Below are 24,840 nucleotides of genomic sequence, written 5' to 3' on the forward strand. Positions count from 1 at the left end.
CGGCCCCCCCCCCCCCCCGCCTGTCACTCAGGGGGCAGGCCCCGCCCCCGCCCTGTCAGCGGTGAGGCGGCGGGCCCCGCTCCGCTCCCCGCCGCCCCGGGAGCCACCGCCGCCATTTAGGGCTTGGCAGGACCGGCTTCAAAAAATAAAATAAAATAAAATGAAATAAAAATCAGATGCCCGGCGCCGTACAGTCGGTGTGGGTGCCGTTCCCTCCCGCCTGGCTCCTGACCCGGCGGTCGTACTCACTCGGTGAGGCGCACAGGCGTGGAAGCTCTCTCACCGACGACGAAGCGTTAAGAGGGAGGTCTTCAGGGAAACAGCTCTTGACCTGCTGCTGCTGTGTGGGACACTCTTGGGTGAGATAATACCCACAACGCTAGGTTGGTCCTACGTTAAAGGCACCCCCCCCCCCCCCCAAAAAAAAAAAAACAAAAACAAAAACCCCCAGACGTCCAGTCCTAATTCTGCCTCTTTTCCCTAAAACCTTCCCCGGCTGCCTCACCTGCCCAGGTTCAGCTCTGTCCTAGGGCTGATGACACAAGGACACGCACAGCCCTGCGAGGCAAAGGGGAGGGCTCCTGATCCCGAAGTCTGGCATTACAATTGCTCTTGGAAGCGAGGAGGACACGGTAGTCTGTCAAATACTTTGGAAAAGCCTGTCTGCCCCCGTCTCGGGGGAGGGGGAAAGCCTGCCTCTGCTCTTCCCCCTGCCTCAAGTCTCTTCGGGCCTGGGGCTGGGGGCTGCCCGCTCCTGCTCTGCCCCCTTTCAGAGGCGCACAGATCATTTACGATCCGCAGTTCTCTCCCGAGCCGCCCCTCTGCCACCCCTTCTCCCGACGAACCGCATTTTAAATCCTCAAAAACGGTCCCCGTGGGGCGACGCTGAAAGGAAAGCACCCACGCATGCAACTTTTGCTGCTGACTCAAGCAAACGAGGGAAAAAAAAACCCAAACAAAAACCAAAAAACCTCCAAACCCCTAAACCTTCCCGCTCAAAAAGCCCACACCTGCCCCGATCCCCGCCACCGGGGCCGAGTTTTACGGCGGGGCGGAGGGAGCTCCCGTCTCCCCGGGCCGCCGAGGACCTTTGTGCTTCAGTGACAAAGGGGGGGGAGCGGGGGCTTGCCGCGGCCCTGACGGCAGGGGAGGAGCCCCCGGGCCGGGCAGGGGGCGGGCGCCCCGGGGCGGCGGAGGAAGAGGAGGAGGAGGAGGAGAAGGGCGAGATGAGGCGGGCGCTGGGCGGCCCAGCCCGGCCGGGCACGGAGAGGAGCCCGGGGATGGGGAGGCCACGGCCCCGCGGTGAGGCGCGGGGGGGTCCCTCTCTCAGGCGGGCGGACGCGGTGAGGGAGAACGCGGCCCGACCTATCAGCGGCGCCGTCCCTGGGCAGCCAATCGCCGCGCCGCGTCTTGGCGAGCGTTGCCGTGGTTACGGCGCGACGCGTTGTGCCCGCCGACCCTCGTCGCCATGCAGGGCCCCGCCGGCGGCCGGCGGCCTCCCCTGTGAGTGGCCGGGGGTACGGGGCGGGGGGGTCCCCGGCAGCGCTTTTCCCGCGGGCAGCCCACGCAAGGGCTGTCCCGGCTCGGGGCCTGCGCGGCGGCTCTCCCTCAGGCGGCTCCAGTCACGGCGGGCCGGGGTCGGGGCTAGGCCGGGAGGGGCGGGTGGGCTCCCGCCGGTGTCCCGCTCCGAGCGGGCAGCAATGCGCCACAGCGTGCCTGTGTAACCGGCCCCGCACGCAGCCACAGGCTGCGTCTTTTTGCCCTTTTATTGCCACATTAGTTCCCGCTTGTAAGCTTAGCCCCAGAAAACCAAACGCCAGTAAAACGTCTTTCAGGCTTTTATTTTACAGCAGGCATCGCCCCCCTCCCCCCCCCCGCCCCCCTCGCCCCTCCTATCACCGCTTAAGCAGCTGAACGGAGATTTTTCTGAAGGAATTATTTCAGGATTATCATCCCGAATAGTTTAAATCTTTCAAACCATTCATGAAAGTTAAGGGACAAGTAATTTGGTGATCGTATTCGGTTGCTTGTATTTTGTCAATTGAAACGGAACTTCTACGGCTGATTTCAGGGTAAGGCAAGGATCAGGAGCAAGTTCTGGTAGCCAAAGACGAACGAGCATCCTCAGTGGCATCTATGCAAATAAAGCAGCGAGCTGCAGAAGCCTGTCCACGACTTCCGATGGCAAAGCTGTGGACAGGGCATCTCTCGTGGGTAACAAGTATGCCACACGGGTGAGAAGCCGTTTACACTATTACTAAAAAGTTTCAAATGTGAGTTATTGTGGATGTTAAAAGTTGTCAGAAAGGAAGTGGGAGAGGGAGGAGGAAAGAAAAGGCATGTCTGAAGTTGAAGAGCTGTGGAGAAAGAAAATGATCCAGGAGCTTAATCCATTCTGAAATGATGATTAGTGTCCAAAAACAATCTCCAATAATAATAAAAATAATTAAAAAAAAATCAGAGTGACAGTTCTCCTCCTAATGTGAGAACTACTTGCTTTCAAATCTATGTGAGATATGTTGACTGTAGCACCTGTATGTCTTTACGTAAAAAATAGAAGATTCCCGTAATATAATCTGAGACCTTACTGAATACAATAAAATATTTTGAGCAGTATAATAAAAAAAGATGCATAATTGTTTCTCTCATTGCTTTTGCTGTACTGTTAATTTGACATGAATAGTTACAGTCAATAAGCTACTCTCGTTAGTCATTATGGAATAAATGAGCCAGAAAAGACAACGAGGTTGACCAAGAAGGAGAAGTGGCTCTGATAGTGGGAGAAACAGAGTTTTTCTAGGTATTTTGCAACCATTTCTATAAAGAGAGTCCCAAAGCAGTTCCAGGCAAAGGCGACAGCCCTCTCAAGGCTGAACTCTAAAGGGAAAGCAGGAATGCAAACCCCCTCGCCCCTGTCCTGGTGTATATTAGGCATCATTTGTAGAGAGGGGATACCTATCTGTTCTGTCAGGTTCCTGCCTGGATCGGGGTCTTCTTGTTCCAGATGGGATAAAATGTTGCAAGAGTCATCACTGTCGCTTGTTTTGGGAACCCAGTGAAACTATTATCATTATTTAAATATTTCTTCAGGTTTTTGATGATGAAGGAAAGGATGTGACACCCCGTCCACTCTTCCGTTCAGATCCGAATACTGTTGTACCCAGGCAGGGCAAGCTCTTAGCATCAAGTGCTTACTTTGGGGCCACAGGATCTGGTTTTCTCTCTTCTTTTTCCATGCATCAGACATCAGGAGTGAATGGTAGTTTAGGTTCGTTCTCGAGGTAAGCCAATATGCTGTCTCTTAAATTCTGTCTCACAGGGTACCTACCCTGCCGCAGCCACGCATCTGCTCTTCAGAGAGGTTGAGAGCTGGAATAATTGCGCAGGGCTAATAATTATACTCTGTTGTCAAAATACAGAAATATACCTGTCATAGTTGTCATTTAAAATTTGAGGAATAGTAACAAATAGACTAAACAGAATTTGTCAGTACTCATGACTGACTATGTCAGAACTACTGCTGAAATGCTAATAGATACAGGTGAAAGCAGACTACAGCACGCACTCCTGTTTCTAATTTTATTCAAATTCTTCTTAAAAAACATTTTTTTATGTAACATACCAGAATGGACCATTTTTAGAGACGGTGATGAGTACCTCGCAGTTCAAAAATGCAGACGTCCGAACTGCAGGTTTTGTAATGGTTAGGCCTGCATACAAAGTTGTGGCAGAGCCTATACGCATGTATGTGACAAAACACTCTCTTAAAGGTAGAGGAGGTTGTGCTCTGGTTGTCTGAGCAAGGCTGTACAGCTGAGAAGGGGCATCTGCAGCTCGTTAATATACTCCCTTTAGCTACTTCAGATGCTCTCTGCCTTCCCCAAGCGTGTTTTTTCAAAAAACTGGAATATATCAGTACCTGCTTAGCTGTGAGTACGGAAAAATGCTCTGGAAACAAAAGGTCTGGTTTCACTGAAGAGTTATACATTTCTTTTAAAGTATGTTGTCAGTTTTTAATGATACTTATTCAGTACAGACAACCTTTTTTAAAAACTTAACTCTTTCAGTTCAACTGTCAAAATATTGTTACCATAATAAGAATCTTCTCTTTTAAACTAACTTAAGCAAGTTAACCTCTGTATGCATATGTGCATCCATTTCCAAAAATGTTCTTCTACGAAAACGTTTGAGTTAAAACTGCTAAATTATGTGTTTCACTACTTACTAGCTTTCATTTACAAACCTTCAGTACAGAGGGAATAAACAAAGTCAATGGACTTGAGCCATTTTATCTTCAGGCTGACAAACTCAATTAAGTCACGCAAAAGAAAGTAAATAACTATTTGTGTTTAAAATGAAAAATAATGAACCACATCACTTTATCCAATGGTGTGTACACATTCAAATTGTATGGAGTGGAGATGCTATTTATTTAATCAAAAGGACTAAAAGACTGGTAAAGTCAGCACTGAAAAAAAATACAAGTTAAAGCATTATTTGTGGTTTTTTCTCAAAGTTAATGCCATTGTGATGTCTGACAAAAAGATTGTTTTGTGAGAACTGTCTTTTTGTCATGCTTCCTAGGGTGGCTATCATAAGGGATAATCCTAGAGGTAGGGATATTAACCAGGACCAAATAGACACAAAAAAATTGATATAAAAATACAAGGTATCTCCTGAAAAATAAATGCACCCTTTTTAGAGACAAGAGGTCTTCATTTAGAAAACAAAATTAAATGATTTAACTTTAGTTTTCAACACAAATCTTAAAAATGGTCTTTTTCAAATGCCTTTTGTATGTGTGTAATTGCTCACACTCAGCTTTTGAGGAGAAAAATCTCTTGACAAACCTCCCAACTGTACCTAAGTTTTGAGTTTAACTGCTAGTTATCACAGATATCACCACTATGAACACTATCTATTTTTGTTAACAAGTTAATCCTTCAGATGAGTTTCTTGTGCATTTCAAAGACATTTCAGTACATGCAAGGCACCAAAGGATCTTAATTCTGGTTGAGAACAGTGCTACCTGTGGGTATGCGTTATCACACAGTAGGTAGCCAACACTTCACGTTATAATATGCTAAGAATGAATCTGAGAGCTCAACAGCTTCTTTTCCATCAGCTATTTAATGCCTGAGGATATGCTGTCAGAGGAATTCTTCCTTTTTAAGTCTTTTTCAAACCATTTCATTATTTTCTTTCCTAAGCCTTCTGTGACTTCTTTTACAATGCAAGCATCATTGTATGTGCTCTTACAGTCTTCTGTGGTTTATCCTGATAACAACACTGCTATTTTTGTAGTGCTTTGCTAACTGACATCTGGACTCTCACATACTATTTCTGCTTATTTCTTTGTTACTGAAGGACATATGGAAGCAGCAGTACTTCTCTATCAAACGCATCAACAACTGAGTCCGTACTAGATGAAATAGTAGAACCTGGCTCTCGACAAGACACAGCTGTTAGCTTATCTGGTAAAGAACATACACTGTATAATTATAGATTTAAACTGTTCTTTGGAGCACTGTGGCTTGTGAGACACTGCAGTACGTGGATGTGAGATGCCCAGCACTTTGAAGGAACTCAGTGCCTCACAAATTTTGGCTCCCGATCATTACAATAGTTTCAGAATTAATTCATCCTCTTTTAAATTTAGAGCAGAAAAGGTCTCGCTTGTTAACCTCATATAATTTTTCAGATGTGCAGGTGAGGCAAGAGGAGATAAAAGAATGGACAAAAGAAGACTTAGGTAGGAGAGTGGATATTTACCTCACAGAGACGGAAACTATCTGGATATTGGATATGCCATCTGTTGTGGTGTCTGTAGAATCAGAAGATGCTGGAAGAGTTCTGTATGTATATTGGTAATTGTGTACATGCATGTAGTGTGCTCAGCATGCACAACTTCTGCTGACCACAAAATCCTGAACAGGCTGCTCACACATAGTAGTTTTAGTGTTCTGACTACTAAAATTTGTCATTTCACCTTTGTTTAAAGCCATATTAGGCTTGAGTCTCTCTTCTGTCAAGATAGCCCAAATTTCTTACGACTCCATCCTGTTGATCAAATTAGTACCCTCTTTCACTAATAAATTAAGGCAGATGATTAGCAAAAATGGGGGATGGCGACAAGAGAACACACAAGGGATGGGGGAAAGAAAAGATGGAGAAGTGTGGTATACATGAATTACACCATTTAATTTTAATGAAAACAGTAAGAAATTGCAAACCTCTGCATTGATTCTTGTGTGTAGCTTTACAGCTAATCGTTTCTTAATAACAAAGATACAAACTAGGCAGGCCTTGGCTTCCTCTGAAGCTCTGCACAGTGCTTCTAGCTAGAAGAAACCTCACACCACCACAAGTGACGTTGCCTGTTAAAATACTGTGTCTCCCCTTAGTTGCATCTACTGTGTTTCCACTTCAGAGTCTCCTCCCTGGACTATCATGAACTTTGGTAGGGAGTTAACCCAGAACTCATAGTTTTTTGGCTTACTCCCAGGGGCTGACTGGGACAGAGTGCAGCGAAGTTCTCTCCATGACAGATGGCAGACTTGTCACAGCTTTTGTAGATGTAAGCCCCAAAGCCTGAGATGCAGTGTACTGCAACTGGCAAGTCAAACAACTTACCTAAGGAGTTTTTTCCACTAGTATACACACAAAGTTCATGGTTAGACTCCAACCCCCACTGTCTGTGAATCACACTGGTGTGATTTTTGGGAAGAAGGAAGAGGAAGTGTATCCTATGAATCAGACTTAAGCTGGAGTACACAGCCTGTATTGCCAACTGTATAGGAACAGACCTGAGCACAGCTACTTGTTGGTGGACTAAGGCGGGGTATAATCTATGTCTGCTGTTAGAATATTGAAACCAAAATAATAGAAAAAGTTTCACAGTTCCCACTGACTATTCCTACAGAACCTAAAGGCTGGACAAAATAGAAATGTACTAGTTCTGGTTTTGTCTCTTGGATACACTGCCTTTCACTCCCAAGTGATGAGAGCTACATATTTCTGAACTCCTCTGAATTCCACCAAAGTACAAAGGTAGTTGGAGTAGGGATTTTTGCTGATGCCTACCTCTACAGGCCATTTCTGGTTTAGAACAGCATCACAAAGCCAGAAATACCTGCTGAAAGATGATACGTAGAGTGAAATAAAAACTAGCAATCAAAAAAAAAACCCAAGCAGTAAATTTATGACACGGAGTATCCTCTCCTGTTCAACTTGTGGTTAAATACACTGAGAAGTTGAATGCAAATGTTTTTCAGAAAGTCAATATACACTTTTTCTTTCTTCCCCCCCCCGAGGGAGCAGAATAGGATTTATGTTGACATTTGCAAAAATAGACCTGGTAACGATCGCTTTGTAGAAAAAATGATGCAAACCATTAACGGCGCTGCAAAGAACAAGGAAGTGCAATGTGACAAAATCATCATGGAAGATAAAGGTAAACTTTCTGAGTGCCATATAGGAAAGGGTATTTAATAAGAACGGGCTCTCATTTACTACATTGTACCCTTGGGAGTTGGGTTCATTATTACATTTAGTTTACTTATTAAATTTTTATTTGGGAAAACTCCAGCATACAGCTAGATCATGGGACCTCAGAAAACTCCCCGCGCACAGGTAGGATACTGAGGAAAGGGTTTTTTCTTTCTTCCATCTCTAAGCGGGAGAAGATGTCTCCTCAACTTTCACTTCCAGAGCTTTAAGTTCAGACAGGCTAGCATGATTTGTGGGGGCCTTTTCTGCCCCTCCTAAAACTTGAACATTGGTACTGGTACACTGTATCCATTGCAATAAAATAGTCATTACGCTAGTGGAGAGCTGCTGTGTCCTGCCTGCCTCAGCACTTTTCAAGCAGAGTGTGCTTCTTAGGAGGCAGGACTTCACCTAATAGCTAGGCTCTTGAAATGTGAAAGGACACAGTTCCCTCTTTTCCCCTTAACTTCTCAGTGACGCTAGTTTCTATTTCTATTTGCCATAATGCACAGAAGAGAACCTCTCTTACGAGATTTAAAATCTTGGGGAAAGCAGAAAAATCTTGGCAGTCTTACAAGATAGATGCAATTTTACAAAATGTTCAACCTCAATGCTCTAAAAAAAATTATAGAGGAATAACTAGGTTTTAGATGCGTGTGCTGAGCTTTGCCTCACTATGGACATTTTTTTTTGTGTAGGAGGCCAAAGAAAACTATGGGGAATGCTGTTCCAAACATTTTTCCTTTGTGTTTGTTAGTGTATGTAAAATGAATGAAAAAAAAAAAAAGTAAAATAGACATTAATCTGATCTGAAGACATACCTTGAGCATCAGCAGGGCTCATTCCAACCCAGGTTTGAAAGGCTGAGCACACAAAGGCAAGGTTATGGAGCATTGTTTCCCTGGGAGATGGCCCTGCTGAAGGGAAGCCACACACCCAGAAGACCCTGATGCAGCTGCTGCAATGACACAACAGCTGTTGCTACAGCCTTGTCTGACCCTCGGTTGGTTTCAAAGCCCCTCTGCCGAACAGTTGGGAGTGTAGTACAAAAAGTAAATCTTTGCTCAGCTATCCTTTTAATAACGTACCGAAACAAGAGACTTGTATAATACAGTGTAATTCATTTCTAGGGATGCTGGTCACTTCCTGGGACTTGTACGATTCATTTAATGTATCGGAAATAGAACCTACGTCAAAAGCAGAAGGTAGCAGAGCCACAACTGGGAAAAGCAGCAAATCTCATACAGCTAAAGAGCACAATCAGACTATGTTGGTCTCTTCCAACAGAGGTAACATTTTTCCAGATTTACATTTCTGCCATGTTTTCATCCTTCTAAACCATGTATATCACTATGCTGTGTGGTGAAAACTACGTGAAGAAAATGCTTGGTCTGCCTGTCTGCACTTGAAAGAGAGTTTGCTAAAGAATCTTGGACAGGTCTGCACTGAGACCTTTTCTGTACAATGCCGTCATAAATGATCTTAAATAAAGATAAATAGTCAGTGACAAAGTTTGCTGGTACTAAGTTACTTAGGACACTAGAAGCAGACCACCAATTGTAAAAAATTCCAGAAGTATCTCATCATACTGAGTATTTGATCAATAAAAGAAAACAAAATTAAAGCAAGAAAAAATTAATAATGTAAGTATTTTCTGATCATGATAGATTCTTCTATGCTTTTTGCAGGTGGAGGAGGAGGAGACTTCTTATCCCCTCGACTTCTATGTGCAAAGTATTATCATGTTAAAACTGTTTTTTCCCATATTATCTGTTGTCAGGCAGCACAACTTCTTCTCTAATGATTTCGGAAAGTGCTGTTCTTGCCAGAATCCATGAAGAGGAGGAATGCCATTCAGAAGCTATATTAACATCAGAAAACTTTCAGCAGAATTTGTTTTTCATGGAGAGGATTCTAATGGAGAATATTTTTCAACCCAAACTTGCAGCTTATCGGCAGTTTCCTGTCCTTATAGGTTTGTTTCTTATTGGCTGCCCTGGTTTCAGCACAAGGCTTTGCATGCTATTGAAAGTCATGGAGTTATGTCCCTCATTGAATGTCTTCACAGATGACAAGTCATTTAAGAAATAGACAAAGGAAAGGAGAGAGTTTATGAGATGTCAACATGAACTTTGCAGTTTTACGTTCACTTTAACAGACAACCCTACTATACTTGGTGGAAGAATTGAATAAATGAGTTCTGAGCTGGCTCATCTCCCCTTAACACCACAAACTGAGACTTACTCAAAATATTAGTCAAACTTGTTTACTGACAGTTAAGATACAGATTAATTCTGCTACTTCTCCAACCATTTTTTGTATTGGAAAGTCTTTTACAGTTTGGGTTTTTTTAATTTTATAAGGAGTCTGATTCTAAACAGAAGTTTTAGCCTGATAGATGGTCAGTGTCTAACATAAAGTTGCAGATTGTAAAAGGCATTACCTGGACTCAAGTGCTAAGTAATATTTTACCTTTTCTAGGAGTTTCAAGTTAACACAGGGATTTAAAAAAAAACAGGCTTCATACTGCTTTTATTGTATTGTACCTCTTTGTACCAAAGAGAGTTTCAGTTTGTCAGGCAAGAACCTGTTACATTCCATGACTACAGGAACTAGCTACAGCTGGAGCATGATACTGGCCAGGACAACTTTTGTTCTGACAACATGGCAGTTACTATGTTCTTATTTTGTTAACAGTGATCTGAGATTAATTTATGATTTGCACATTACATAAAATAAAGGGGTGAGTAAACAAAAAAATACTTCGCAAACACAGTCTAAAAATATGCTCTACACTTAATTTTCCCAAGAAATGAGCAACTTAGTACAGCATCATGTAACTTAGCTACAGTGTTACAGCATCAATGCATAAATGTGGCTCTTTAAAGTTTGGCATGTAACTTAAAAAAAATCCCTGTCTAAATAATTTTTTAAATATGAGAGATTAGAAACATTCCTGGCGGGGGGTGGACATAAATTCATAACTTGTTGCTAGGTAGCTAAATCCACTCAAACACCTGGAGCATAACTGGCACACTACAGCCTGGTCCAGCCATCTTCCATGTCCCTATCAACATTTTAGCCACAGTTTTAGAAGTTACGATGTCTTAATTCCTCAAATCTTCACTTTTTTTTTTTCTGCAAAATATTTGCTGAAAGGGCAAATTTTTCTTCTGTTGTGAATGACTGAAGTTAGATGAATGAAATGTTACTACTCGGGCTCTACCATATTTGTGCATTTTAGATCCTGATGTTACATCAGACATGAGTGGTACAGTAGCAGCAGTGAAAGAAGCTAAACAGGAAGAGCATGACAAGGAAAAGAAGGATAAGGAAGAGCAGAAGGATGCATTTGTTGACCCATCAATTCTGTCAGATCTAAATAAAACCCCAGAAGAAATTGTGCCTCCCAGACTGGAATGGCTGTGGTCATATATATGTGATTTAACTAATGGTCACAGTGTGAGCAGTATGGCTTGGAGCAAAGTAAACCCAGTGAGTTAACAAATTGCTTTTTCTTAGCTGTTTACAAAATGGTATAAGTAATTGTTGGTGTAAATAAACTCCTGATTTTGATGTCCTTTGTTGGGAGAGATCTCAGAGAAATGGATTCATCCCTACAGTCAGGTAGGTTGTCTTTGCATCCCACTCTCTGTATTTTGCCCTTTCATATAACAATATTGCTAAATTATTCTACAGGTTGGGCATCTGCACTAGGCTTTTCCTACAATTGTATCGCAACAGCTTTAATTGGTCCAGAACTTAATTTAATTCGTCCAGTTTACCATGGGCGGTCACCTGAAAAGCAATGTTAAGATAATAGACTTGGTCTGTTATAGAATTGGATGTTGAAATTTAAACCCCTACTACTAAACTTTATCACCATTGATGGAGTTTATTCATGATAGTTTAGAAACCACATCTTTGTTTCTAACAGTAATCTCCCAAGAAAGCGGCATTCATCAAACTTTAAGTATAAGATGTATAATAACAGGCACAGATTTCTGAGCAGCTGGCCCAAGTTTATTTAATTCAGTTTCAGTGGAGGTGAGAATTACTCGGACATCTCCACTTTCAGAGTAATGTAAGGCTCAGTTTTTCCAACAGAGCTCTCTTAATGCCACAACAAAAGTAATGAATGGAAGGAAGGTAAAAAGCAGGTAGGATGAGAAACATAAAACCAGTAAGATTGCCCCAAGGGAAAAAAAGAGAGAAAATAAAGACCATTTCATACTATTAGTACATCATATCCCTAGGTATTATAAAAAGTTGGACACATTTATAGACTTCAGTCTTAGAATTCTAGGGTTTGCTCCTGTTTCTTACTTCTACTTATGGAAAGGAGTGAATGGAATTCATTGGACCCCACTGTGGAGTGCTAAGAACTAGAAGTTTGAAGTGGTCACTGAAGGTCCTTTTGCAGCTTAACATTGAGAAATAAAAGTAGTAGTATTATTACATATTCCATTAAATACTGCACATTAAAATGTGGTTACAGAATAATGTGTCTTCATCTCTGGAAAGGGACATATTTTTATGGTGGCCAGGGGGATTGCAAACACAACTGATAGTGACTGTGAATGCACTTCTAGTTGAACCAGTTTCCAGTATCCTAGAAATTCTGAAATTCTTTTCTTCTTGTGTGTTATTCTACTTGCCTATGACATGAGCATTATTTTTCCAGACTTCACACTGACAGTCACTGTTAGCAGAAAGTTGCCTTTTAAAAATATACAAGTGAACTTCAAGCTAAACTGAGATACATCTGTTTGCTAATCTGTGCTTTTAGGATCTTTTAGCTGTTGGTTATGGAGCGTTTGATTGTAAAGAACAGAAGAAAGGCTTGGCTTGCTGTTGGTCATTGAAGAACCCCATGGTAATGAGCAACCAGTTTTTCTTTCTTTTTCTTCAATTCATTTTTCTGCTATACTATTTCTGCTTTATTTATTTCCCTCTTCCTGTTTCAAAAAGCAAGACCTAGGCAGTAAGGCTGAATTTGCTAGCCCAAACCACACAGTTCTGGAAAATTGATTCCAACTGCAGTACCTAGTAATGTGCTTAAATCTTGACCTAAAGAAAGTGCCTGCAGGAAGCAGTTCGGTTTCTGTGCCTGTCAGTCCTCTCAACTGACACTTCCAACAGAGGTGCTGACTGTACTGGTGGTTTGGTAACATGGACATCTGTTCACAGGAACTAAACTCATTGCACACAGGCCACCAAACAACCAACAGATGGTTACAAGTCTCAGGTAGTACCAGTCTATGCTAGGCAACGTAGCAATGCAGAACTCTGTATCCCATTTCCAACCCCTAGGGCCACCTACCCAAGACTGTAAATCTGTTTTATTATTACTGTGGGTAGACCCAGGTGTGTAGAAATTATTTTTTAGACTGGAAAAGTCTTGAGCACAGCAAATGTGAAAATAAATCCATTTACCTTTTGTTTTTCAAAATCTATAGAGCATTTGTTCAATACTTCCAAACTCTCATTACAGAGAACATCTGTATTTTAAATTTAAGGATTATCCTTTCCAATCCATTTTCTGTTGTACCACGAAATTCTCTTAGGCTGAAGCAAAAAACTTAAAAATTTATAATATAATTATCTAATCTAACTTCTCATAATACTGTCAAAAAGACAGTAGATTTCATAGATGTAACATTTACATCTTTACATATCCACCTGAAAAGCAATCCTTTTTAAACGAGCCATTTTTTAAAAAAATCTTGGAAATCTCAGTTACAAAATGACACAGTAAAAACCATCTGTTTGCCATCAGATTACACAAATTTAGTTTGATTTGTTCTACAAACTTCACTTGGCCAAAATTGTGTATTAGATTAATTTAAGTCGTGCAGAGTCACATCTTTGATGCATGTTTATCACGTCAACAACAATCAAATACTCTTGTGATTCCCCGATGTCACCATAGTCCTCAAGTCCCTAACATTAAGAAATAAGATCTGGCATGCACACTGAAATACAGTTCTTTGCAAACTAACACCCTACTGTTTCCCATTTCAAGAGCTCGGTGCAGTGACTTCTTTAAGGATTTAATCTTCTAACAGAGCTGAATCAGTTCTGTGATTACATGGAGAAATTACATGAAAATAGCAGTTTACAGATTACCTGAAGTATGTCAGATAATGTTTTACCTTCAGCTAAGTTTCTGTAATTGGAAAGGAACTTACTTTCATATTACAAGATAGAAAACAACTGGAGAAATTTTCCAAAATGCCAAGTTTGTTTTAAAAAGAAAAAAAAACAAATCAAACAAACAAAAACCTCACGCTGTACTCAGCTGAACCCTAGGGAACTTGATTTTTAGGTATTTGGCTTGGAGTAGGCCCATCTAACTTATTTTACAGTGTCATATTTCTGCATAGCCTTTATTTTTTCCTAATTTTATCAGTTGCAGCAAGAAGTAAACTGAATCATTTAGAATATAGTACCTAATTTCTGTCTAGAAGTAGTCCCTATGGTCATCAGCACTTGAATTTTCCAGCAGAGCTTGGCAATTCAGTATCCAGTGTTGAGAAGACCGAGGCAAATTAAGCAACTAACTTAAAATGTTCTTGTATTTTTCTACTGGTCAGTGGCCAGAGCGTATTTTCCGGTGTGAGCATGGTGTTACTGCTTTGGATTTTTCTATGGCAAGCCCAAATCTTTTAGCGGTTGGAATGTATGATGGGTCTGTCACAATCTGTAACGTACGGAGTTGTAACGACACTGCACTTTTGGACAGCAGGTAAGGCTATGATTTCCCATTTCCTCCCACCTTGGTCACATCTTAGCAGATAACAAAGAAAAGAATATCCACAACTGAGAAGCTGAAGAATAGTAACAGTCTAAGATAAGTAAGGTTTGTCAATGCTTAGGGATGTTGCACAATATTTCATTTCCAACTTCCATCAGTATTTTCCAGTTTTGACTGGAAATGCCTACATAAACAATACTCTCAAATACTAGAAGTTGCTGGAGCAAAACTGCAGATGCAAAAATTTATGATAGTGCATAAATGCCTGGAAGGGCCGGAGTGGGCCAAACAGACTTTTCCCATTCCACTTATTTACACCAATACAGCCAAATCCTCAGACACTGCCATTCTCTCTCTGCACTGCCATCATCCTCTATTGTTATTTCTGACAATAAATGCTTACATTACTTTAAGACCACTGGTCCTTATTTGGGGTATGAAACTCTCTGCGCTGTTGCTGTGCATACAAAGTGAGTTCTGCACGTTGGAAAGGTGAAACAAATGAGTATTATGCTCTGACTTTTTAAGAAAATTAAGCAAGTTATCACCACGTACCATTTTATACTCCATGTACTAACTAACTAGGACAATCCTGCCCTGGATAATAAATCCTTATGGGAGACCAGTGGTAGCTTTTGGTGTTTTCTCACTGATTCCACTTGCCAAAAATGGAGAGAACATCAGAATAGGTGAGGGATAAGCAGAAATTAAGAAGAAAATGAGGGGTGGGGCGGGTGATCAGGGAGACATTTGCCCTAAGGGTGGCTCCATAAACAGTGCCCTGAAACTAAGTATCAAACATTTTCCCCAGGGAAAACAGCCAATATTCAATATTTTTTTTTAAAGAAAAGCTAAACCACATTTCTGTCATAAGACTTGGTGTTCATTACAAAGGGGAAGGTTAATTTTTCAAATATATTGTCTTGTCTTTGTTCATGTATGATTTATTATGTGCATCTTTTATCCCAGTGAATCCTCAAATAAACATACAGGTCCTGTATGGCAAATGAGGTGGGTGGAACAGGACAGAGGAGCAACAGGAGATGGCAAAAAAGAGAGATTAATCTGTATCTCAGCAGATGGCCGAATAACAGAGTGGTTTATACAGAAAAGACTAGATTGCATTGGTAAGCATTTTTCCCTGCAGCTTTTCTGCAGAGGTATAATACCTGAGATTGCAATGGCTTCATTTTATTTCGGGTGACATTCTTTATACTAGGTATCATACACAAAACATTTAAGAGCTGTTGAGCAGTCCAAAGAAGCATGAGTTATTCATAGCGCTGTCACATACTTGTTTGACAAAAACTCTTGCTATTTGCACAGATCTGATGAAAATAAAGCGAACAGAAAGTGAGAAGAAAAAATTACCAGGTGAGAAAGAAAGGAAAAGGGAAGCTCTGATATCTCAACAGGCAGCTGGAATGTGCTTTGACTTCCATCCAAAGGTAGGCTCAGAAAGTCCATCCTGGCTAAAGTATTATCCAACAATACTATGCAGCAGGGGTGAGATGCTCAGCTGGAGCTACTTTAATATGCACTAGCCTAGGACTTGCACTGGTATTTAAAGCATATTTAGTTCTGAAAGAAAACTGCTTCTTAGCTAATAACAGTTTTACTGAAAATGAATGATATGGTAAACCAGTCAAGTAATCCCTGTATGTGAACAACTCTATGATTTCAGCCAAATTACTCACATTTGCTTTGGGCCAGATCCTACAGTAGATTTCCTCTGTGTGTTGGTCAAATCAGTGACAATTTGACTGTTCAGCATCTACCAAGTCTAGGACTTAGATGGCTGTGCTTCTCCTCTTTATCCAGCTGAATATTTTGTCCAGAGAGCATTTAAAGAATTCATACATTTGCCCATGTGGATCACAGAAAGTCCAAGATTTTCAGGAGTCAAAAATCACAGCATATATTCTGCATAAATGGAGAACACACATACATTCTGGCACCACTATATCTACTGCACATACACCGCTGCAGCTGACATGCAAGCAGGCCACCACACCACATCCTGGCAACTCCACCTTAGTTCTTCAGAGGACTGTCACTGCCAAACTCATATGGTCCTTTATAGATTTCTGGATGAATGATAAATAGGTTAATCCAGCATAGGCTACTTTTACCTTTCTTTTAGGATACTAATTTTTATCTTGCTGGAACAGAAGAGGGTCATATCCACAAGTGTTCTTGTTCATGCAATGAGCAGTTTCTAGAGACATACAGAGGCCATAAGGTGAGTGATACATAAAAAAAGTAATGACAGCAGAAACTGCTCAATTAAGTTCACAAATGTAATAGTTTCTTTGCTTATATTTACTAAACAAAACATCTGTAACAAAAGAAGCCTAAATTTCTTTTCTCATATTAGGAATGAATTCCCATAGCATAAAGCATCATAGCCTTACAGGATTACTTTCTATGCTATAAGGATTTATTTTTTTTAAGTAATTTATTAAAACTTGTACTATAAACTGTTTTAAAGCTTTAGTTCTGGCTTTAGTAATCTGATTGTCCTGCTAACCACAGTTAAATAGTCTTACCTCTGAGAGAAAGATGGCAGAACTTTAACAACACTTCTTTTTTTGAAAGTTTCTGCTTCATCCAAGAAGCTGCCTTTTCAGCATCAGCTTCTCCTAACAACTGGTGAAGGGGCAGAATCAGCTGAATGCTTTTTATTCCTAAGATCTCTCCTGTCTTATCACATCTGCTGCATCCTAATTTCCTATGGGTACACATAACACAATGCTGGTTTTGCTATTAGGGTCAGAGGACAGTCAGGGATTTCCATGAAAGGTCACTATTAAAAACCATCCTGTGAGGCTATAGCTCTAGAATAACACAAAGTTCTTTTTTGTTTCTTCCCAAACACCAAGGGTCCTGTGTACAAAGTCGCTTGGAATCCGTTCAGCACTGACATGTTCCTAAGCTGCTCTGCAGACTGGAGCATTATTTTATGGCACCAGGATTCACAGACGCCCATTCTAACTTTCAGTTCCGCCACTGCTTTTGTTCATGATGTTATGTGGTCTCCAAAATCAGCCTGCATATTTGCAGCAGTGAATGAAAGCAGAGTAGAAATTTGGGATCTTAGTGCCAGCATGTAAGTAATTACTTTTCTCAAAGAAGATTCTGAAACTAGGGGCACAAAGGCTACACATTAATCCCTAATCAATATTGTTACGAGATCATGACAGCTCCATGCTGTTTGCTTGCTTAGTTATTGAAAGTACTGCAATTTGAAATACTCATTTTGTAAAAGTAGATGGTAATTACCAGAGAATTGTGATTATAAGAGAAGGAGCTGGATGCCTCATGGAACTGCTAAAGGGTAAATCTGCTTTTTTTCTTCCAGAAATCTCAAATTCTACCACTGCCATAGTTAAAAGGAAAAATAACAAAACTGAGCTACTTTGGACCTTTTATAAAGATAAGATGGTCAGAAGTTCAGATACCTCTTATGTTTTCCCACTACTGTAAAGTAGGTGTACAACTCATGTGCAGCTTAGTTAATCTGTGGCCTTGTAGTGCCGGTCTGTACTACTTAGTATTAATGACAGCATGAAGCCTGTAGTGGAGTAGGAGGCCCACCAAATCTTGCAGTAGCAAAAAGCAAATTATTCATATAATAAAAATATTAACCCCCACCCCCCATATTAGGCAACAGGACAGATTTTAGGCAACCAGGATATCTTTGTTAATAGCAGCAGGGATTTTTGTTCTGGTGAAGACGAAACAAAACACTGCCTCACTTCTTAGTTTTTGAGTTAATCTAGAACATGAAAAGTAAAACATGCAACATTTATCTGGCCTGCATTACTGGTAGACTTTACATGATAGTCCACTCAGGCAAATGCGATGTTACCTATTAATTCTTGCCTCTGCTGGGTTGCAGCTTGAACCCCGTGACCTCATGCTTTGCCAACCCAAGAGTGAAATTCACATCTGTACTCTTTGCTGAGAACACTGACTGCCTTCTCGTAGGAGACAGCAAAGGAGAAGTCAGTGTGTTTGAGCTGCAGAACCTGGCTGCTCCCAACAATAATAAGGTACGGTTCACTAGGACAAGGTGGTGGTCCTCAGAGGCCTGCATGCTTGTCTGGTACTTCATTCCTCCGAAAGGGGCTTCTGTTAAAGATCTAGCTAACAGATATTGAAATAGGTGGAATCAGATACAATTCCATAAGCAGATTAAAACCTGAGGCGGTTCCTGCTCTTCTGCGTGCCATACCACTAGAAACTTCAGGAACAGGTAAATCAAAGTTGAACTTCAGGTTTCACTTGATCGCAAATCCGGAGGTTCGCCACAGCTGGATTTGGGAGGGACACTCGGGGCAAGGGCAGGAAGGTGGAGCTGCCTCTAAATGCAGTCTGCAGGTGACTGTATTTGGCAGAATGCCCTTACCTGCTGACAACACAGGAACGACGTGCCCTCTCCTGGCCACCCACAAGATAGTCTCACTTCATTGGTGTCAGCAAACCCATTAGCCCTTGGGCTCTGTATTGCCTTCACTCTTTTAGAAGCTACTGCTTATCCTCGTGAGGGCTTTTCTGTCCTAGATGACATGTGAGAATTTGACTTGCCTTACAACTAGGTTCCTTTCCAATTGTACCATTGCATAGATTCTGTGGCAACGGCAGTGTAAAAGCTGACTGATGTAAATTGTGAATCCTTTCTGTTCACTTTTGCATAAAGCAGTGCTATTTTATACCAAAGGCCCACAGGGCCCTCCTTGCCTGGTCCATGGTACAAAATTCTGATGCCACCCTGGGTACTCCAGCACTGGGTGGATCCCTCCTGCAGGATCTGTCTGCAGGTGGCCTGCAGCCCCAAACTGCACTGCTCCCTTTGTCCTTTCAGTTTTGAGCAAGGAGCTTTGGCTTGCTAGAGTTGGGTTCCCCATTTGTAAAGTGGGACTGGTACTTTTTAAAATCCTTTTGAGTTAGTTATATGGTGCAAAACACTAAACTTAAGTTGGAGAGAATGAAAATGCTGATGTTAATCTAACCTTCATTCTTAGGGTTTTAAGCATTAATAATTCACAATTGTCAGCATTGCATTTAGAAATTCTAGTAATTACCAGCCTCATTTGCCAAGTGCTGTAAACTGCAGAGCAAAAAGATGTTTCCCTTAAAAACTAAAAGTGAGGCCATTGTTGTTAAACTTCTAGAAAAAAAAAAAATCTGTGAGGTTTTCTTCTGTAAATCACCATGAAGCAGCCCAAGTCGTCTGAGCAGAGGAGTTCTTCAGTTAATAAGAGTACAGGGATAATTTTCTGGGTATGTTACCAGAACAGGACTAAAAATATCAGTGCTTAATTTCACAGACTTTGGGCATGTGGCATAACTGGTCACTGAGTCACAGAGCCTCATTATCCAGCAGGAGCCTTGCTTTCCAGCATCATCCATTTCTTTCATTCCCTTTTCTGCTAACAGCAAGGTCTTCCTAGGCTTAGGTATGTACAAGGCTTAGCACGACAGGGTCTGTACTACAACTAACGCTAAAGGGAGATAGTTATTTCAGGGCAATCACATCTAAGTACAGCTACCATACATGTATCATCTTGAAAATTAATTTCCTTTTTAAACAAGATGTATGCTTGCCTGCTGCCAAGTGTGATAGCTACAAATGCAATCCAAACAGGCCTGCCAAAAAGTGCTGTTTTCAAGGAGCACTGTTAGAGGTAAGCATAGTATTAACAGAATGCCAAAGAACAATCAGCTGACATAATACAAACTACCTTAGCCTGCTTTCTGGATGCTCGTTGCACAAGCAATTCTGTTCTCAGTTTGTAAATAGGAATTTTGGATCACTGCATGTCTTATACTGCAATTACGCTGTCATACAGCTCTTTTTTTTCCTCTTATTTTACAGGTTGGTACCTTACATGACATAATTGGTCCTGCTGTAGCTATTTAACAGCAGCTAACTGATGCACCTTCTCAGTTGGTAAACAGCAAGAAAGACTTATTGTAGTATTAACATTGACTGTTTATTCTTCTTCAATCATTAAAATTTCTCTTTGAAACCATACTGGTTAGAAACGTCTTTCAAATGCTCTAAATTTTCCTCTGGAAGTCCCCCTCATTAGACAAACAGTATTAATACATTGATGGCCTTCCCTATAATACAGATAAGGTAATAGAAAGGTCTCTGTAGTCTTTTCTCCTTGGGCTTTTTCTCCTTGTTTTTTTCTTCCAAGGTCTTTTCTCCTTCAGTTACTCAAAAAGCAAAAATGCTAAAATCACCTCCTGTATAGGCCACTCCATAATACAGCCAAAGTCCTTACCCAATGTAGTCTGTATCTTCCCTGTGAAATCAGACAGTAAATGAATGGACTTTTCATCAGATCCGTCTTGTCCATAAACCACCACTGAGGGTTAAAGCTGAGCTTTGAGTGGCATCAGGTGCTCCTGCGAGCTGCAGATCATCCCACACCAGGCAAAAGTAGAGACCCACTTTTTCAACTCCCAACAAATTAGGGTAATGTAAAATTGCAGTTTAAATTCACTCTGTTCCACACCGACTCTTTTCTGAAAGCTCCTCACACGAGATAACAGTGTGGTCCTAGAGCAAGGACTGACTTTTGTGGCTCTAGAGGCCAGATCGGTGTTTTTTGAGATCTCGTCACCTCCCCTAGCCCACCCCCAGCAGCTGGAGAGCCAAAAGCTGGTGGGAACACTTGCTCAGGCCTGCACTGCTGGTTGAAAGCAGGCAGCATTTGGCCATCTAGGCTGTCTTTTTTGGGGGCAGATCAGAAGAAACAGAAAAAAGCACCCAGCAAGCCACCAGCTGGACTGAGGTGCCTTAGAGGGTTTTCAGAGACTGACTACTGACCGAAAATACAGAGCATTTCTACAGATGAGTAACTAAGACCAAGATCCCGGCTATAGCCCTGTTGCCTGATCAGTGCAGCAGGGATCACCCCATCACGGGAGCTAGGTGATACAAAAGCTTGGCTGTAAAGCGCTCTGCCTGCCAGCTGACGGAGGCAATAGGTGCCTCCTCTTGAAAGCATTATGTAGCGAGACACGCAGTTTATAGATACAGAACGTTCAGACTCTCTCATTAGCCTGACAATAAACGTCCAGCATTTAAACACATCACTGAAGTTAAAGATCATTTGTGATGCATTAACATTCACTTCCTTCTGTGTTCTGCACATTTTACAGTGAACATGCAAGCTTACCCTTGACATAAAATTAATCTTTGTGCATTTCAAAGAAAGACACCCATTAAGGTGAATCATGTGTTAATCATTATTACAGATCTGAACAAAATACACCATATATTTTCCATCAGCAGTCATGACTGTTTACTTACCGATGCTACTGGTAAAAAACGAGCTTTCCGTCAAGGCTGTAACACATCATAATTCACCCTGCGCATCGTGTGAACTAATTAACTGTAACATTATGGTCCTGGAAAACACTTGTGGTGCTAGGAAGTGCTGAAGATCTCCAACGTTCCTCATGTATTTTGTTCTTAAACATGGAATTTCTGACCTCATAATTGCCAAATTTTCTCCTTAAGGCATTTTATTGCAAGAATTTTTTATAGAAGCTCACAGCAACTGCAACCAACAACATCCAAAGCAACAGGGAGGGACCACTCTCATAACTGGTCTACTAACCTCTGGTCCCAGAGCACAGTAACACTGCTTCACGCTGCTTTAGTGAACCCACTTCTGTCTTTCAGATATTACCAAAAGGAAAAGGATGGCCAGGACGCTGATCTGTAGCTATTCTGTGCTTTGTTTAGAGCCATCTCCCTCTCTTTTCTATGCCTTTGCGGACAAGGGCCACATCCACGGGCCTCGCTGCAGAGACACGCGAGCTGTGCAGCTGCAGTGGAGCTACGACCTATGCACACAAGCTGTCCAAACCTGACATTGCTCCGTGTGGTTTGTTGCAGAAAGTTCGCTGTGCTTAAATGCTCCGCGTGCCGCAGGATCACTTCCTATCTCTTAGGATGCTAGGAATCATAGTAAGGCGTTTGCAGGTTCCTCTGAAGCATCCTCAGTTGCCAGCTTGACAAGGGGATGCTTGGCAAGAGAACAAGGCAGGGGTAACAAAGAGGTACACAACCACGGACATCACTGGAAGAAGTTAACTACCTTTTAGTTTGGGATCACTAACAGAAAAAGACCCCCAAGTTGCTTAAACTGTGATGATGGGCACAACTGGGCAACAGGCTGCGGTAGCACAGCTGTATGGGAAACACAGAGACAAAATGCATTATCTACAAATCATGTGACAAATACTCTTTCATTTTTGCGGAATGTACACATTAACAGTATTGATCTAAGCCCGTACCCTATAAACATGTTACACCACACATGTTCCTATAGTAAAGCAGCTACGTAGTCTTAAGTCGTCTTTAACACCTGACTGAAATCCCAGCACAAATCCCAAAGCACTTAAAACATGACCGGAAACAAGCGATTAACTTGTTTTTAGCAAACATTAAGTCATCCTCAGAACGAGCCGTTACTCAGTGGAGCGGACGGGCCGTCAGTATAAAGGTGAGGATTTCAGCACAACTCCCCACCTCGGCCTCGCAGATCCCCACTGCCCCGCCAACACCCTGCCTCGGCGCACAGCATCAGCAGAATGAGGGGCACGGCGCTGGCGCTGGCCTTGCTCGCTCTCCTGGTTGCGGTATGCGAAGGGAGAGGTGAAGGAAACACTGTGAAGCTCTGCGGGAGAGACTTTGTCAGAGCCATCATCTTCACCTGTGGCGGCTCTCGGTGGAAAAGGCATTTAACTGATTATCACTACCTGTTTGGTAAGTGCTAATTAATGCATTAGAGGCTTATCACCCCCTGCAAGGTGCACTTAGCTCCGAGGGGATTGGGAAGAACCGAATCACCTGCAGGCTGTACCTAAGGGCAGAGCTGTGCCCTCTGCTCCTCGGGCTCCCTGAACAGCTGCCTCTCACGCAGGAACAGCATGGGCTTTGCTTTGAGACAGCAAGCGAGGTAGTGCAACTTCACCTTTTTTGTTTCCTTGCAGTTTGCTTGGCTTAGCTTAGTGTGCTGTTTTGCTAAATAAAAAACATTTAGATCAAGATTTTCCAAGTCAACCAGAGGAACCACGAGTTAAGCCCAAGGCTATCACTGAAAATCTCGATGACATGACATTTCAAATGTCAGAGACAAGCTTTGCTGCAGCCAATGCAAGTTTTTTACCGTTGTCTTCAGTAGGACACACCGCTTTCCCCACTAAAAACCAGAAACTTTATTACAACTTAAGAATATTATAATTAAAGTGTGTTGAATATCTGCTCTGCAATTTAAGTATCTTCACATGGTGTTGTATGTATTTATTAGCACATTTTTAGACAGAGTCGGAAAATTACATGCACTGCTAGAAATTTGTACTCCGATAGGCTAAAATAACTAGAAAAAAGAAATTAGGCAGACGACAGGAACAGAGGCTTTCCACACTCTCCATGCAGTAACATCTGCCTTTTTTGAAAATTCAATTGTAGCAACAGCTTTAAACAAACATAAAGAGCGATGCCACCTGCAGCACCCTCCCTCCCCCGAGAGTCTGTTGAAGGAGAAGAAACCCCCACTGCTAAATGAAGCAAGAGAACTACTGTACCTTTATAAACTCCACATGGCAGTGCCTGATGGTACTGTGGTATTTAAAATGCACATGAATCGCAAGCGTAATTTAAGTGGGAACATCCAGGAACTTTGAAATTGTGGGGTATCTGATGCCTTCACATACTATCTGCATTTCAGGAAACCCACAAGCAGTTCCAGGTTAACACGCTGGTCAAGTGCCGCTGACACATCAAATCACGGTTTTACCCTTCGAAGCAAAGGTATCATTGTAAGACTGATAAGGCAATGATTCCTACAAAGAACACTCTTCAATATAAACCCATAAATTACTGGGTTTTTAACATGTTAATCGCAAAATGTGTACCTCGCGTATCTATTTTAATACTGCCCTGGCGACAAGTCAGTGATCTGGTACCTCTTGGTTGTTCACATCAGAAACACGGAAGAGAATACTTTCAGCTCCCTGGCTGTAGGCTGGTCTGTCTTTCTGGTAAAGATAAGTATTATAACTACTCATGATTCCATGACTTCTCATTTTTAGCTTCTGATTTTTATGCGACAGAGAGTGAAAATCCCCTGCCCTTCTCACAAGAGAACAGCGGTTATGCCGACTCCTCCACATACACAGACCAGAGGCTGGAGACTGATGGCGAAGAAATCCACAACGTCAAGCCTGAGACGGAGCAAGATTTGCAAGGCACCAGGAAAATGTCTCTGCTAAAAAAGCGCGAAGCAGCCAAGTTGCTTACCACATCCTGCTGCAGCATCGGCTGCAGTGAGAGAGATATCAGTTCCCTGTGCTAAAATGCAGCAGGTGCTGACAAGGTTCAATGTCACAGCTTTCATGTATTAAAATAATCATGACATAAACCACAATTATTTCAGTTGTATTCTTTAATTGTAGCTTTATTCTGTGGACTACACTAGGGAGTAAATGTTGTAGTGTAAACCAGCAAACGGCTGCAACGACAGTTCAGGTTGGGTTGTCTGGATTCCACAAAGCGCTTACAGGGG

The 24,840-nt window shown here is 41.9% G+C and overlaps 3 protein-coding genes across 3 annotated transcripts in view; 2 read left to right on the forward strand and 1 right to left on the reverse strand.

The window, feature by feature from the left end:
* Window positions 1–279, reverse strand: part of MIER1 (mesoderm induction early response 1, transcriptional regulator) — a 39,589-nt gene extending 39,310 nt beyond the window's left edge. The window contains exon 1 of the mRNA XM_010561516.1: window positions 250–279. The gene's annotated coding sequence lies outside the window, so the exon portion shown is untranslated. The remainder of the gene's footprint in view (window positions 1–249) is intronic.
* Window positions 280–1,226: 947 nt separating this feature from the next.
* On the forward strand, window positions 1,227–20,171 carry WDR78 (WD repeat domain 78). The gene is made up of 16 exons (XM_010561540.1): window positions 1,227–1,517; window positions 3,091–3,163; window positions 5,364–5,477; window positions 5,702–5,855; window positions 7,314–7,453; window positions 8,619–8,777; window positions 9,269–9,463; window positions 10,733–10,983; window positions 12,278–12,364; window positions 14,085–14,236; window positions 15,215–15,372; window positions 15,572–15,693; window positions 16,389–16,487; window positions 17,128–17,354; window positions 18,147–18,300; window positions 20,127–20,171. Exons 1-16 carry the CDS (start codon window positions 1,227–1,229, stop codon window positions 20,169–20,171), a joined length of 2,421 nt encoding a protein of 806 aa, XP_010559842.1.
* A 2,693-nt stretch (window positions 20,172–22,864) lies between these two features.
* Window positions 22,865–24,630, forward strand: INSL5 (insulin-like 5). Its single transcript, XM_010561517.1, has 2 exons — window positions 22,865–23,039; window positions 24,389–24,630. Exons 1-2 carry the CDS (start codon window positions 22,865–22,867, stop codon window positions 24,628–24,630), a joined length of 417 nt encoding a protein of 138 aa, XP_010559819.1.
* Window positions 24,631–24,840: the final 210 nt, after the last annotated feature.

This window comes from Haliaeetus leucocephalus, unplaced genomic scaffold, assembly GCF_000737465.1.
Source record: "Haliaeetus leucocephalus isolate CR32 unplaced genomic scaffold, Haliaeetus_leucocephalus-4.0 Scaffold147, whole genome shotgun sequence".
Classification (NCBI taxonomy): Eukaryota; Metazoa; Chordata; class Aves; order Accipitriformes; family Accipitridae; genus Haliaeetus; species Haliaeetus leucocephalus.